The sequence below is a fragment of the Monodelphis domestica genome, chromosome 6 (assembly GCF_027887165.1).
Source record: "Monodelphis domestica isolate mMonDom1 chromosome 6, mMonDom1.pri, whole genome shotgun sequence".
Classification (NCBI taxonomy): Eukaryota; Metazoa; Chordata; class Mammalia; order Didelphimorphia; family Didelphidae; genus Monodelphis; species Monodelphis domestica.
The window spans coordinates 81,630,911-81,648,737 of NC_077232.1; the positions used below are offsets into that span (position 1 = coordinate 81,630,911).

A 17,827-nucleotide genomic window follows, 5' to 3' on the forward strand; every position below is an offset into this window, starting at 1 on the left:
CCTGTTCAGCATAGTGTTAGTCTAGATTTTAATTCTAATCACATTTAATATATAATAAGATGTAAATGTTAGCTAATACTAAGTATTTTTGAGCATTTGCTCCAGACCATTGTAGAAAGAAAGACCTCTTATCTTGCAGAATTATAAAGTGGAATTGTGTATGGTAGTTTAATAAAAACAAAATGCATTAGAAATGTATTGCTGGCAGTCACAGATTATTAAATCATTCGATTTTTTCCCTCTAGAATATACATCACTAATTAAAATATTTTCCCTTTAGGATGTAGATTATTATTCTTTAATGTAACAAATCAGATAATTCTATCTTTATGGAATATATTATAAAATATAAATTATTAGTTTACTGCTGTCCATAGGATGTAAGACTTGGTTCTTGGGCCTGGGAGGAAATTATTTTGAAGCATTGTCAGATTGGTTATGTTATATTTCACTTATAGTTTTAAGTACATGGTTTAGCTTCTTCATGATCTCTCTGAAAATGTAGAGAAATTTCAAACTTAATTCATTTGAGATGTTTATGATTAAATATAGCAGCACCTTACCTTCAGGATACCTTAGAGAATAAGTAATTCTGGAGAGACAAGTTTTCTAAATAGCTAAGAACTATAAAACCAAGGCTTAAAATATTTTTAACCCTTTTGAATGGAAATCTTAAAAAATACTTGCTTCCTCTTTAAACAGAGGTTTCTGAATATCATTTAATCTTTTACTATTTTCCCATGATCTGTATAGACTATTCAATAGACTATTCAAGATTTTTGGAAGGTATGTAAAGCTGTGCTCCTGTTATATTTTACCAGACTAATGTACTTTTTAGTTATGTTTGCTTCTAATAGTTTTTTTTTATCATGTCCTTTCCTGTCATATTTCATATCTTCTTATTCTTTGCTATAGCAAGTTCTCCTTTCCTAATCTGCTATTTTTAATCTGTTATGGGCTTGGGTATGAAATATTTAAACTCGCCTCTGAAATGAGTTAAAGTGGAATCTGAATGAGGGAGGACCCCAAGTATTCTCTTTAAGTTAAGTCCATTAATTTAAGTGCATGGATTTTTTTACATCCCTTTCAGTCACCTAGAGGCCATTTTTGTTTCCTACCTAGTTCTTAGTAATTGAGATGGTTAAGCTTGAGCTAGTATGGTCTTATGATATATACATTGAATATTGAACATAGTTATGTATATTCTTAGAAATGTTAAACTGTAGCTGTGAATTTCAGTGAAATTCCACTGTATATGAGATTACACATCCTGGTTCTAACCCTATCATTAGGCCATAATTTCATTCTCACAACCTTCCAACCTGAACATATTCATTTGAGACTACTTGGAAATAACAGGATTGGTGGTAAAATGCAGGTGGTTGACGTCCCCTTAGAAAGACTATCTCTTCTCACATTTTTGGACATAGTCAATGTTGAATTTGTTTTGCTTGATTAGGCATATTACAAGAGTTTTATTTTGTTTTTCTTTTCTCCCTAGGTTGGGTGAAAGAGCCAGGCCAGTAAATAATTTTTAATTGAAGAAATGTTTTAATTAAAAAAAAAAAACTTGGCTCTTGTAAAAGTATATTTACAGTAGCTATCACACTTGTGCCTAATTCTGGCCATTTTCTATTTCCTAAATTTATGTCCACTACTTGCTAGGTGTGGTCAAAATTCAGATAAAAACAGTTTTTGAATTCACGTCTGTTGATTATACCAGAAATTTCTGTGATGCTTGTTTCAGATTTGTGAATGATTTTAACTGCCAGGTTTTCTCTGGCTTATAGTTGGAAAACAAAATAAGATTTGAGCAATAAATCCTTTCTTGTCCTTTATGAATCTTCTCAGGTAAATTTGAGGAGATAATTATTTTAAAGACCTGCTTTATTTTTTTTAAGAGTAATTATAAGGTGTTTAACCGATTGGGAAAATTTCAAGCATATTATTGTGTAAATTTTTGTTCTTTTTGAAAAAATTTATGACATATACACATACACAAACTGACCTCTAATTTCTTTTATTCATACTTTGTATGATGCACGAAAGAAGATAGTACTTGCTGAGATGAAAACAGCTATATGATATTGTCTCTCCTTTTTGTCTCTTCAATATTTAACATTTCTCAAATAAGCTATATCCAACACCTAGTTCTTAATAAAAAACCCAGTCATTGTTATGATGTATCTAGGTGGAAAATAATTTGATATGTTTTGTAGCATCATCTTATCAATAATTTTAATTTGATCATATCCTCATTTTCCTGGAATTGCTACATTTATGATAATTGATTTAAAAATATGACACAGAATTTAAAAAATAAAACATTTTAGATTCTTGTGATAGCCCTTTAGATAATGTGATAATACCATCATATAATGTAAAATTAAAGTTGTAGATCACTGTATTGCAGGATACTAAACCAAAACAGGCATAGTAAATTGAGGTCCTGTAGATAAATATCATTTTTTAACTGAAGAAAAGGTATAATTAAGGAAGTGAATTATGATTTTGAATTTAAGATCACATCTTATCAGTGTCCTTGCCTTTGTTGACCTCATTTTCTCATGATCATTTTGGTAGTAAGGATTTTAAAGAAAACTGCTGTAGTATTAGTTTCTTTTCAATGACACCAAAATCATTATTTAGCTTTTTAACTTTCTCCCTTATATTAGCCTCTTTTCTGTTAAGTAAGTGAGAAGTGAATGAAAAGAAGATCCCTAAACTTCCCTTCCTTTCTTTCTATAACTAATATAGCATTTTGTTTTAGAACTTTTACAGCATTTTTGTTGTTCAATCTTGTTTCAGATGTGTCTGACTGTTTTGAGTTTTTCTTAGCAAAGATACTGGAGTGGTTTGCCATTTCCTTCTCTTACTCTTTTTACTGATGAGAGACTGCTAGATTTGCATTCATTAAGATGGAATCATCCTGACTACAAGGCCAGGTGCCACTGAGCTACCCCCCAATAAACAGCATAGAAAGCATTTATATTGTACTTGAAAGTTTATAAAACTACTTAACATATTATCTCATTTGATATAACACTGTGGGGTAAATGCTATTGTTATCCGCATTCTACAGATGAGGAAATAGACTAAGAAGTTTGGGGATTTGCCCAAAGCCAATACAGTAAATGTCTGAGGTAGAATTTAAATTCAGTTCTTTATGACTCTCCAAGCCCAAAGAAACATGGTCTTTTTTGCTATGTTATCTAGTTGCCTTTGTAAACAGTAAAGCCTCAAATACCCAGAATATTGTTTGATGGTAGAATAATTTAATTTTATGATCAAATGGGTAAGCTTGGAGGGGGCGGGGGGAGAAAGGAGATAACCTTGTGGAAATATTTTTCTTTAGATTATTATTGTGAATTGCTACTATTTTAGGTAGTACATATGCTATAAATGTAATTGCATTTATTTTCTTTGATCAAGAATTTGAGAGTGCCCCAGGACCATAAATAGGAAAATGAGTTCTAGTTGTTAAGGATTGTAAATGTGGATAGGGTAGGAATTCTAGATTTAATGTATACCAAACACATATATACTTACTCTTAATATTTCTGATGTGATCTTATCTTCCATGAAATTTATAAATGTTTGTTAAGTTGAATTTCACTTAAAATGAACTCTCAAAAATTCCTGGATTGTTGTTTTATGATATTCATCCTTATTAGTGTTTACTGATATAGAAAATTGTATCACAAGTTTTTCTTTAAAGAGTTTTTAAAATATAAAAGTGGGGGAGCCGCTGGGTAGCTCAGTGGATTGAGAGCCAAGCCTAGAGACAGAAAGTCCTAGGTTCAAATCTGGCCTCAGACACTTCTCAGCTGTGTGACCCTGGGCAAGTCACTTAACCCCTGTAGCCTAGCCCTTACCACTCTTCTGCCTTGGAACCAATTGGTTCCAAGATGGAAGGTAAGGGTTTAAAAAAATATATATATATACATATGTATGTATGTACATATATGTTTTTATATATACATATATATATTTATTTATAAGTGTGAAATGAGAAGGAAGTGGCTATTCTATAAGTTACAAACCATAAGAGGTCATGCAGTCTTCTCCAGTCCATGAAATATGAAACTCATGTACAGCTTTGCTTATAAAGCTTCTCATCTTGCTTCACTTGATGACTTCGAATGATTAATTATAGTTCTAGGTGATAGTTAGGACTGTACTTGAGGTCTGTCTCCATTTCCTCTCCAGGTATACAGCTTTTTTGTTTTCTTAGGAGCATTTCTTCCCATCAATTGTCTTTGTTTCCTGAGTGTTTATATTTAATGTAAAACTTTGAGTATCAGTGTGGTAAAACTAGCCAAAGGAATTCATCTCCTTTAAGAAATTTTATTTCTTTCAAAAGGTAAACACTAAAAGCCTTTGACAAAATACAGCACCCATTCCTATTGAAAACACTATAAAGTTTAGATGGGCCTTTCCTTAAAATAAGTAGTATTTATTTAAAACCATCAGTAAGTATCATCTGCAATAGGGATGTAAGAAGTCTTCCCAATAAGATAAGGAGTGAAACAAGGATGCCCATTATCACCACTGTTGTTTAATATTGTACTAGAAATGCTAGCTTTAGAAACTAGGAAAAAAAAAGAAATTGAAGGAATTAAAGTAGACAATAAGGAAACTAAACTATCTCTCTATGAGGATAATGTGCTGGTATACTTAAAGAATCCTAGAAAATCAACTAAAAACCTAGTTGAAATAATTAATAACTGTAGCAAAGCTGCAAGATATAAAGTAATCTCATATAAATCATCAGAATTTCTATGTATTTCCAACAAAACTCAGCTGCAAGATTTAGAAAGAGAAACTCCATTTAAAATCACTCTAGACAATATAAATACTTGGGAATCTGTTTGCCAAGACAAAAGCAGGAATTATATGAATACAATAACAAAACACTTCACACAAATGAAGTTAGATCTAAACAATTGGAAAAATATTTGATCTTGGGTAGGCCAAGCTAATATAATAAAAATCACAATTGTACCTAAATTAATTTACTTATTCAGCACCATAATAATCAAACTATTAAAAAACTATTTTGTAGAACTAGAAAAAATAACAATTCATCTGGAAATGCAAAAGGTCAAGAATATCAAGGGAACTAATGAAAAAAAATGTGGATGGGGACCTAGCAGTACCAATCTTAAACTGTATTATAAAACAGTGATTGTCAGAACAGTCTGGTACTAAGAAATAGAAGGGTAGATCAATGGATTAGAGCAGGGGTAAATTACCTCAGCAATCTAGTATCTGATAAACCCAAAGATCCCAGACTTGGGGATAAGAACTCACTATTTGATTAAAAAAAAAAAACCTTCTGGGAAAATTGGAAAGGAGTATGGCAAAAATTAGGTTTAGATCAATATCTTACACCCTCTCCCAAGATACAGTCAAAACAAATATATGATTTAGACAAAAAGAATGATATTATTATAAGTAAAGCAGGAAAACATAGAATAGTTTGCCTGTCAAATCTATGGAGAAGGGAAGAATTTATGACCAAACAAGAAACAAAGAACATTACAATCTGTAAAATTAATAATTTTGATTATATTAAATTTTGTATAAACAAAACCAATGCAACTAAGATTAGAAGGGAAACAACAAACTGGGGGAAAATGTATGACAGTTTCTCTGATAAAGGTCTTATTTCTCAAATATGTAAAGAATTAAGTCAAATTTATAAGAATCCAAGCCATTCTTCAATTGATAAATGGCCAGAGAATATGAATAAGCAGTTTTCAGATGAAGAAATCATAGTAATCAATAATCATATAAAAATGTTCTAAATCTCTTAATTAAAGAAATGCAAATTAAAGCAACTCTGAGTACCACCTCATACCTATCAGATTGGCCAATATGACAATAAAGGAAAATAATAAATGTGGGAGGGGTTGTGGCAAAATTGGGACACGTATGCATTGCTGGGGAGTTGTGAATTGAGCCAACCATTCTGGAGGGCAATTTGGAATTACGCCCAAAGAGCTATAAATAATGCATGCCTTTTGATCCAGTACTACTACTATTGGATCTATATCTCAAAGAGATTAAAAGTAAATTGGGAAGGACTTGTTTGTACAAAAATATTCATAATTTCACTTTTTGTGGTGGCAAAGAATTGGAAACTAAATGGATGTCCCTCAGTTGGGGAATAGCTGAACAAATTGTGGTATATGATGGTGATGGAAACTGTTATGCTGTAAGGAATGATGAACAGGATGATTTCAGAAAGAGCTGCAAAGACCCAAGTGAACTGATGCAGCGTGAAATAAGCAGAACCAGGAGATCATCACACACAGTAACTGCAATACTGTGGAATGATCAGATGTGATAGACTTTGCTACTAGCAGCAATGCAATGATCCAGGACAATTCTGAAGGACTTATGAAAAAGATATTATCTACCTCCAGAGAAAGAATTGTGGGAGTAGAAATGCAGATGAAAACATATGATTTATCATTTGTTTATTTGGGTATATATTTGGGGGTTTTGGTTCTATAAGATTATTTGCTTACAAAAATCAATAATATGGAAAATGTGTTTTGTATGATAATACATGTATAACCCAGATTGAATTGCTTGTCAGCTGGAGGGGGGGAGTGAAGTAAATAAGGAGACGATATAGATCATATAACTTTGGAAAACTTATGTGAAAATTTATTAAAATTTAAAAAATTAAGATGTTAAAAAAGAAAATACTAGATGAAACTATCCATTATTAATATCCATTATTAATAGTGATTCTTCTGAATAGGAAATAGAAAATAATTTTGTTTTCTAGATATACTGATCGTGCTTATGTTCTCGTCATAGTTTTTTTTTTAACATGTTTAAAAATTCACATTTAATAATAGTGCTGATTGCTGGCTGAATGATATTATTCATCCTTAGGTGACTAGTTACCAAATCATATGTATAACTGATATGGAAATATATGTGTGTGTTCATGTTCTGTGTGTATAGTTAAATGCTTTAAGGAATTGTATTTTCATTGGTTCAGTATTTTCTTTACTGATATAGATTGCAACTGTGCTTTAATTAGTAAATATACTTGGAGAGTTGTCTTACTTAAAAATGTTATTACCCTGCTCCCAATCTGTTCTTTAATTTCTCCTAAATTAGGACTACAGAATGCAGTCCATTAGTGGAATCCATATTTTAAAGGCCTTTTGTAGAATCTGTTCTCCTGCCCCTCCTCTAAGAATGAAAGGAAAACAAAACCCATTACAAACAAGCAGTGTTAAACAAGACAGATGTTCTCATCGTCCATAGCCAAGTCCAAAAACATTTATTTGCATCCATACACATACGCATACACATAAGTGTATACATAAATATACATATTTACATGTGTATTTTCCCATACATGGACAAGCATACATGCATTTTTATGTGAGCATACATATATTTACATGTGTACGTCTCATGAGTCTTTCAACTCTCTATTAGTTCTCTGGAAATGTGGTTGATCATTTGATGACCAGAATTACTTAGTTTTTCAAAAGTTGTCTTTAGAATATTATTATTGTGTAAATTGTTCTGGTTTCACTTTGGATCATGAAATCATGAATAATCAAATAGGAAGAACCAGTGGTCTTGTTATTTGTTTAGGAATAAAAACTGAATATAAGATTGACTATAAAAGCTAGTGTTTTTGAATTTTCATGGTCAATAATAGTAGAACCAAATGAGAATTTTTTAAGATCAATGAGCTAAAGTCTAAAAGAAACCAAGTAGTATCAGCCAGTAGTATCCCTACATGTTCAAAAAAGGTGCAAATACAAGCTTCCAAAATATTGTCCAAAGTGCTGTAATTTGTGTCAGTCATCTGGATGCTGTTTATAGTATGCATTGCTGGTTCTTTTTTTTAAATATAACTTTTCATGAAGAAAAAATAAAAAAAAACAATTTCCCCCTTTTATTGTTTATCTCTCACATACTATTTAATTCTGACTTGGAACACTGTGGACTCTGGCCATTTGCATGACTGACAAAATGAAGGGAAAAGAGCAGGGTGGAGTTAGGTTGGTGCTGCAGCTGCAGGAGCCAGGGAAATAGTAAAAGTTTTATAAAAAGAGACCTAGTGTAATGTGTTGAATTAATTCTTCAATTTTTAAGTTGGTATGGTATGGTAATACAAAAAGTCTTTATAGGAAATTTCTGTATGATTCTGTAATATATCTAGGTTATATTAATATATGTTACATAAAATCTTAGACCTGAATTTATATTGAGTAAAGGGAATTTTATAGTTGGGCAAAAGTTTTCTCTTCTTTTTTATGTTGAAAATCATGGGTTAGCAAGTGTTCATTTATTTACTTTCCTCATTTTGGTTGGTTGTATTCTACTGGAAAGGCTTCCTGCTTGAAATTTTTCTTCAAACAAAACATCCTAGTACCTTCAGTCAATCCTCATACGGCATGAACTCAAGATTTTCTTCTGGTTGCTTTTTTTTGGAGGCTTCTTAACTTATTACTGTCCTTCCTATAATATGAATTTGAAATGAAGGACTCTAGTCAGTAATCAAGTTGTTCTTTTTGGCCCCAGGAGCAAAGGGTAGGAATTACAAAGAAGCAATTTTAGGTTTGATGTCAGGAAAAACTTTCAAACATTTAATTATTCAAAAGTGTAATTGGCTGCCTTTGGAGGCACTGTGTTTCTCCTCTTTGGAGGTTTTCAAGCAGTGATCATGTGACCATTAATTTGGATCTATTAATAGTGGGTTGGTTTTTTTTGTATGGGTTAGCCTACATGACCACTGAGGTACCTCCCAGTTCTGAAATTTTGTGATTTCTTTCATTATATTTAGCCTCCATCACTATACGTGTAATCTCATAAATGTGAAAGCTAGAATGTTAGAAATAATTTTCCTTGGTTTTTGAAAACGCATACCACTAGTTATATTGTATTTTTATAGGCTTTATATTCTCATTTGTTATCTTTTTTTTGTTTTCCTTAGGAGGAGGTGGCAAACGAAATGGTCGAAGTAAGAAATGGAAGGAGATGCTAAAGTTACCCCATATCAGCTATTGTAATGAACTCAGATATTCCATTGGTGAGCTAATAATACATTTTGTTTATTTAAGTCTTAATATATTGCCAATTGTTTGAATAGATCTGTTAGATGTTACTGCATAGATTTTTTCTTTTCATTTTATTAATTAATTAATTAATTGATTTGATTTTTATTTGGTCATTTCCAAACATTATTCATTGGAAACAAAGATCATTTTCTTTTCTTCCCTCCCCTCCCTCCCACCACCTCTCCCGTAGCCCACGCGCAATTCCACTGGGTATCAAATGTGTTCTTGATTCAAACCCATTTCCATGTTGTTGGTATTTGCATTAGAGTGTTCATTCAGAGTCTCTCCTCAGTCGTATCCCCTTCCCCCCTGTAGTCAAGCAGTTGCTTTTCATCGGTGTTTTATTCCCACCGTTTATCTTCTGCCTGTGGATAGTGTTTTTTAGATCCCTGCAGATTGTTCAGGGACATTGCATTGCCATTAATGGAGAAGTCCATTAACTTCGATTGTACCACAGTGTATCAGTCTCTGTGTACAATGTTCTCCTGGTTCTGCTCCTCTCATTCTGCATCACTTCCTGGAGGTTGTTCCAGTCTCCATGGAATTCCTCCAGTTTATTATTCCTTTGAGCACAATAGTATTCCATCACCAACATATACCACAATTTGTTCAGCCATTCCCCAATTGAAGGGCATCCCCTCATTTTCCAATTTTTGGCCCCCACAAAGAGTGTAGCTATGAATATTTTTGTACAAGTTTTTTTCTCTTTTCATTTTTAATATATCTTATGTAAAAAAAAATTTCAACATTCATTTTCAAAATTTTCAGTTCCATTCTCTCTTTTTCTCTCCCTCTCTCCCTCTCTCTGTCTCCCTCTCTGTCTCTCTCTCTCTCTTTCTCTCTCTCTCTCAAAACATATTTCTATATTGGTCATATTTTAGACCAAGACTCAGGTTTTTTTTAAAAACCACAAAGAAAATGAAGTGAAAAATAGTATCAATTTGCATTCAGATTCCATCTCTGGAAATAGATAGCATTTTTCATCAAAAGTTCTTTGGAATTGTCTTAGATCATTGTATTACAGATAATAGTTGAGTCATCATCTAACAATATTATTGTTAAGTGTACAGTGTTCTCATTCTGCTCCCTTTATTTTGCATCAGTTTGGGTAAATCTTTCCAGGTTTTTCTGTACTCCTCTTCATCATTTCCTCTAACAGTATATCCCATTACAGTCATGTATCATGTGTTTAGTCATTCTCCAATTGATGGATATTTCCTCAGTTTCAAATTCTTTGCTTACCACAAAAACAATTGCTTAACATTTTTGTATAGATAAATTCTTTCCCACTATTTTTTAATCTCTTTGGAATATAGACCTAATAGCATTGCTGGATCAAAGGATATGTGCAGTTTTATAGCCCTTTGGGCATAATTCTAAATTGCTCTCTAAAATAGCCAGATTAATTCACAACTCCGCCAAACACTACACTAGTGCCTCAATTTTCTCAAATCCCCTCCACTATTTATCACTGTTTTTCCTGTTTTTTTGTAATACTAGTCAACCTGATAGATGTGAGGTGTTAATGTCAGAGTTGTTTTAATTTGTATTTTTCTAATCAATCGTGATTTAGAGCATTTTTTTCATACAACTGCAAAAAGCTTATATTTCTTCATCTGAAAATGACCTGTTCATAAACTTTGACCATTTATCAAACAGGGAATGACTTGTATCCTTATAAATTTAAATTAGTTCTCTATTATTTGAGAAAGGAGACCTTTATCAGAGATACTTGCTATAAAAATATTTTCCCCAGCTTTCTGCTTTCCTTCTAATCTTGGTTGTATTGGTTTTGTTTGTGTAAATCTTTTTAATGAAATATAACCAAAATTATCCATTTAATATTATGTATGCTTTCTATCTCTTGTTTGGTCCTAAATTCTTTTCTTATCTATAGATCTGAGAGGTAAACTAGTCCAAGTTCTCCTAATTTGCTTATGGTATCACACTTTATGTCTAAATCCTGTACTCACTTAGATTTTATCTTGACATCACACTTTATATGGTGTGAAATGTTGGTCTATATCTATTTCCTGCCATACTGTTTACCAGTTCACCCAGCAGTTTTTGCCAAATACTGAGTTCTTATTCTAAAAGCTTAGATCTTTGGATTTATCAAACATTAGAATACTATAGACATTTATTACCATGTATTGAGTACCTAATCGATTTCAATGATTCATCAATCTTGCATAGTGCATTTTTTTCCCTTGGGTAACAAATTCACATTTGTGAGACAAGTTCTCTTTATCTTCCCATATCTTTTTTCTATGAGAAATACTGTAGGTTTCTCAACCTGTAGATAGAACATGCCTTATGATTTTAAAAAAGAAACCCCAAAATATTTTCAATAGTTTCTATTTTTTTTTCTCTTTATAAATTCATCAGCAGGGGGCAGCTGGATGGCTCAGTGGATTGAGAGTCAGGCCTAGAAACGGGAGGTCCTAGGTTCAAATATGACCTCAAACACTTCCCAGCTGTGTGATCCTGGGCAAGTCACTTAACCCCTGTTGCCTAGCCCTTACCACTCTTCTGCCTTGGAACCAATACACAGAATTGATTCTAAGGTGGAAGGTAAGGATTTTTTAAAAATTAAAAATAAAATAAAAATTAAGTAGTAAATGCTTGTTGAATAAATGAAGTATTAATGCAAAATATAAATGTACTAAAAAGTTTCTTGACTTGAAAATTAATATAATGTTATAGCATATTATTGCCTATTTTGAATGGCAATATTGAGAATATAATCACCCATGTAAACTTTTAAAAAAATGTTGGCAGCCACAAAGCCAAACAGTAATCATTCCTGTTACCCCATGCCTTAGCTTTCTACTTTATAATAACTAAATGTGAGCTCTAAAAATGGTATTTCATATATATATGTATATATATATATCATATTTTTTTTTATCTTGTTAAAAAATCATTGGTTTGATCTAATGGGCCTCATATTTGGAGATAGTACTGGCTCTGGCATTTGGTCTCTATCCCTTTGGGCAAGTCTCTTCACTTAGTCTGCCAAGACGAGGGTATTGGACTAATTGACCTCCAAATTTACTTCCAGCTCTTAATCTATGATTGTAATGAGTTGCTTTATTTTTGGAAATCATATATTTGTAAAATATAAAGTTCCTTGGAATCTCTTGTTTAAAATTTAAATAGATGTTCAGATGAACAAAGAACATAATTTTGCTATGCTTCTGATATTGTCATCTTAGACAAGATATATTGAAGTTAAAGTGCAGCATTGGCCTACATTATGGTCACAAACCAATGAGAATTAAAATTTTTGTATTTTCAATTTTAGGAGTAGTTAGGAAAATGGATCAAAGACTCTATCACAGATTTTTTGACAGTATGATCCAAATAATGACACTCTTGATGAGCAAATTTAAACAAACTATAGGCTTCTACATTCTTTATCATTTGTAAAGAATTCCAAGGGAGGATTCTTCATCTCCCTCCTTTTAAACTAGTGATAGTAATCTTTTTTTTCTCATTCCTAAGACATTATTAAAATGCAACAGATCCTATAACCATGAATAAAGACATAGGCAAACATGATCATGTCCTGGGCAGTATTTTGAATAATAAATGTAGTAAGAAAAGGATGAAATGACTAAAAATTGAGGATCAAACTAAGTTCCTAAAGTTCAAAGAAAATTTTTGAAAATTTTTAACAGAAAAAAAAAATTTTAATGACAAAATTATTTGTTGCAAATGAATCAGATAGGTCAGTGTGCCAAAAACTGCTTCATTCCATTTTCACAAGACAATTGGTTTAATGTGCCTCTGTAAATAATGCACATTTTAAAAACCCAAGGGTGGGCACAAAGGTCTTTGGCCCTATTGATTAAATAGTATCCACTGATGTGTTCTTGGTTGGGAAAATAGATTGTTAGAGCTGACTCTTTCTTCTCTTTTTATTAAATTGCATCAAGGGATCTTTATAATACTTGGCAGTTATCTAATAATACAAAAATCAACTAATTATCTTTGCAGCAAAAACACTGACATTTTAAAATTCTAAAAAAGATGGTAGGGATCTAGGAGGAAAGAGGAATTGGCAAGCAAAAGGCTATATAACTTTCTAGAAATTATTTGACTAACCAAATGATAATATTTAGTTTGTTATACTAATAACCTGTGCCATAAAACCATATTTAACACCTGGTTGATGTGAATAAAGAGAAGTTTCATAATGTGGACTCTGCTTCTATTGGAGTTTATTTGCCAGATTTCAAAGAAATATGATTTCAGTGCTTGGTTTAATTGTTACTGAGAGTTAATGAGACATGGAATACCTTATTACACAAGTACTTTTAATATATATGTCAATATAGCAAATGGTAACATAAAGCATCTCTACTTCTTATATTTATATTTATGAGGAGTTGAATAATATTCTTGAAAAGATTTCTGTTGTTCTTTCTATGTTCCTGGAGTACTTTCTCTGGATTGCGCCTCTGCCATGCTTTTATTCTTCTTGTATTCTGTTCACTTATATCAGTGTCATATCACAGTAGCCTATCTGTCATTTCTCATTTTTGTATCTCCATTCCCTAGCATATAATGAGTTGTACAGAAGAAGTGATTAATTGAGGTTTGTACTATTTTGAATTAAGTAGAATGGCTAGTGTATACTCTTGATATCCCAACATCAGCATGAGTGATGACTACTATTCCAATTTTCTTCTTGTGTAGTCATTTTAAAATTCACAGAATTACAAGTTTATGTATTATTTGGAGCAGAGTCATTTTGATATGTACTTTGAGTTCATTTGCTAATCATTTAGAAAAATAATCAGTATTGGATCTTTGAGTATCTATTCCCTTTAATCTGTTTCATGCAAATGAAAAGGATTTTCTTCAAATAAATATCACAATGAATAAAACTGAACAACTCTTCCTAGTTATAGGTGTGGCTTATTTGCCTTCTTTTTGTGAAAGGAAAATTTTATATATATAGTGAAAGGATATTTATATATATATCTATAACAAGATAAATATTTATATATATGTAGTAGAGAGGATATTTGATTTTTCTTTTTTTACTTTTTGGGACTTCATTCTTAGTTTGTAAATAACTACTTGAAAATTTTGCTCTTAAGTAGATTTTCTTTGCTTTATTTTGTGAAATTATAGATGCCAATTTCCTAATTAGTTCACATAGCTTTTACTGATTTGTAACAAATAAGTTATCCTACCACCTTAAGCTTTTTGGCTATTAGTTTACAGAGGAAATATCTGTTAGCAGTAAGTTTCCCTATAGATTACCCTATACATTAGTTGGTTAGTTATTGAACATGACATTTTTGTTGAACATTCTTAATTCTTCAGTTAATTCTTAATAATAAATATGTGCATATACCTTTATTTGATTTATAGATCTTGCCTTAAAAGTTTTATGTAAATCATATTTTGTAAGTAAAATAATATTTTAATGTATCAAAGAGGATTTTGTTTTAAGGAATCCAGTGAAAAGATCTTAATCTTAATCTTAATCAAAGGAGCCTCGTAGTCATCTAGTTTAGGTGTACCTAAGCAGGAACACCTTCTACAACCTTTTCTGTAGCATCTCCCATGATATAATTTATTGCTTCCTTTGACAATCCATTATACTACTAGCTCTCTGAGTATAAGGAAAGTTTCCACTATATCAAAATGAAATTGACGTTTTTGCTGTTAGGCTCAAGGGCCTTACTCCTCCCTCCCTTCTAGACCTTTCTTCTCTTCTCAAAGCTAAACTTTATGAATTCTTTCTGCCAATCTCCATTTAGTTTAGTTATCCTACTTTGAACATGCTGAAGTTTGTCAGTGCCCTTCCTAAAATGTGATACTTAGAAGTAAACGTAGTACTCCAGGTATAATCTGAGTAGGGTAGATTTTGATGATCTATAACTTTCTATCTGGATACTACTCTTATGTTAATATAGTACAGATTTTAAATTTTTATAAAATTGTCATGTTGCTGCCTTGTTGACTCATAGTAAGCTTTTATCCATTTCTTCTTTTTTGGCATCAACAACTTGTTTAAATAGGTCAAGTTGAATTGCCTCATTTCCATGCCTAGTTTCCTATAACAAGTTAGTAATCTGACTGTACATACTTGTACAGAATGGCTCCCATAAGGGTAACCACTTGTTTGGAGTGTCTTATAGAATGAATTTGTGTGTGCACATACATGTGTAACAAATAAGAGATGCTCTGGAGGCTCAACACCAGAGTTATAAGTATTTATAAGTTATAAGTTGAAAGAGATTGATAGAAGTAGAGAGAGGAGATATCGAGAGATTTCAGTCTAACTAGAACTGATTCTTCCTTTGGCTGGTTGGCCAGATCAAGGGCCAAGATAAGCTCGTACCCAGACCCCTTAGAGAGCCAGTTAGTGCAAGTCTGGAAGCAAAGAGAGCCTGGCCTGCTTCCTGTCTAGGTTTAAGAACCCTTCTTGCCCACTGGCTTCCAAACGTCCCACCATCTGCCCTTCCATGGAGACATTCCACAGTGATGCTGGCTCTGCCACGTTGTCACCCACCCTAATGCTGACTCTCACACCAACGCCAGGGATGCTAAGGCTGTCCTTGGGATCAACGTCCCCTAAATAATCTCCTTCATGCACATGTACTCATGTTCACATAGCCTTCTGGGTATTCTCTAAAGTAAATATTTCTTTTAGTCCATAAGAATTTGTTCTTTTGCTTCTTATTTCTGAACCCTGTTTTCCAACATATTTGTTATCTCTTCTCTATGAGGAAGATTTTCTTTGAGTTGAAGTCATTGAGTATTGTTCTTTCCATTTACATTGTAAATAGCTAGATGGCATAGTGAATAGCATACTGTGACCTTGGAATCTGATAGACCTGAATTCAAATCCTGCCTCCTGCTTTACTGGTTGTTTGACCTGAACAAGTCCCTTCACCTCTTCTAGACTCAATTTCCAGATCTATAAAATGAGGACACAAATAGCACTTACCTTATAGAATTTCTATGAGAATCAAATGAGATCATGTAAAGTGCTTTGCAAACCTCAACTTGCTATATAAATTCTAGCTATTATTTTTATTGTAGTTGTGTATAATGTTACTTTCTCCATCAGTTTTTTTGTAAATTTCACTGTGCTTCTCTGTATTCCTTCTATTTCTTGTTTCTTATAGCATACCACAATGTTCCTTATCTTTTTTTCTTATTGCTGGGGTCATCTACTTTGTTTCTAGTACTTTACTACAACATAAAATGGTGCTCTAACTATTTTTTTATATATAGGGGTGAGGGGGCATCCTTTTTTTGTCATTGATCTCCTTGGAGTGTATACATGTTGCTGGAGCCTCTGGGCTAGAAGATATGGACATTTTAGTTAATTTGTTTGCATGATTTCAAATTGTTTTCCAGAATAGTTAGAGCAATTCATTACCATGCTTCTTTTCCCTAACCCTTCTAGCATGGAAGGACATCCATTATATTCATCTTTTAACAATTTGTTAAATGTGAAGTGAAATCTTGGTTGCTTTTATTTACATTTCTTGTATTATTAGTGATATGTAATGTTTTCTCATGTGATTGCTAATAGTTTGTATTTTTTGAGAGCTGTATATTCATATACCTTGAACACCTACATATCAGCAAATGACTTGGTCATATGTTTCTTTTAGTTAGCTATTTATCTTTGTGTAATTGGAAATCTTGTGCCTTTGAACGACATTTCCCAGGAGCCCACTGACTTCCTGTCATTACGTGCTGATGTAGACAGGGGATAAATAGGGTGGTCTTCCGTGGCTACCTCCCTTTCCTTCCTGGGTTGGGACATTGGTGGAGCGAGGTGTTTGAACAGGTAGATTAGCCTTGGGCACTTGGTTTTATTTGATAATTTGTTACTTCTTGTGATTATTAATAAATCTTATATAATATAATACTTTAAGTTATATATTAATTTTAATTTTTGCATCTTGGAAATCAGACTTTTACAGTGATATAATCAAAAGATTTTTCCTGAGTTACTTCCCTTTTTATACAGGTTGCATTAATTTTATTGTGGCAAAAGCTTTTCAATTTCATGTAGTTAAGTAGATTTTTATATTTTGTGATTGCTTCCATCTCTGATTTGGTTAAAAATTTACTCACCTATACTCTTTGTGAAAACTATCTGTTCTAATTATCTTTTATTTGTTTTATGTCTGATATTGAATATTAAGAGTGATCAGGGAAAGGGAATAAGCATTTTATATACTATGTTCTAGATACTGTTAAAAGCTTTACAAATATCATTTGATTAGGTCACACAGATATTTTGATTTAGGACTTATGTTTTAAGTATATGTCATTTCTCCCCAATATACATATTGTTGACAAATTCTATAGCAAGGGTTCTTATTAGCCTTTTTTTGTGTCAGTGAAAGTCTGTGACATGTTACAAGCTGAAGAAACTTAATGACCTCTTCTCAATGTTTTTTAAATGCTTGAAGTAAAACTCATAGGATTATAAAGGAAATCAATTGTTAAACTACAGTTTCAAAACATTAAAAATAAATAAATGCACAGACCTTGGGTTAAGAACCCGTTTTCTATTGGTTGTCCATTTGGATACATATTAAAATCTTTGCAATAGAATTCTTAATTCCCCTTCTAGTCTGTTTCTGACCTTCTGGATTTCAGAATCATACCCTTAATGCTTCTTACCACTATATCCCCCAGTTTGCCCTCTCTTGAATGTTCAGCCCTCCCCAACT

At 32.2% G+C, this 17,827-nt stretch overlaps 1 protein-coding gene across 3 annotated transcripts in view; it reads left to right on the forward strand.

Annotated features, from left to right (window-relative positions):
• GRK4 (G protein-coupled receptor kinase 4) overlaps positions 1-17,827 on the forward strand; it is a 160,074-nt gene that overhangs the window by 35,675 nt on the left and 106,572 nt on the right. For all 3 annotated transcript variants that reach the window (XM_056802362.1, XM_056802361.1, XM_056802363.1), the window contains exon 2: positions 8,981-9,076. In XM_056802362.1, coding sequence (XP_056658340.1) covers positions 9,025-9,076 — 52 coding nt within the window. In that variant the 5' untranslated portion in view covers positions 8,981-9,024. The remainder of the gene's footprint in view (positions 1-8,980; positions 9,077-17,827) is intronic.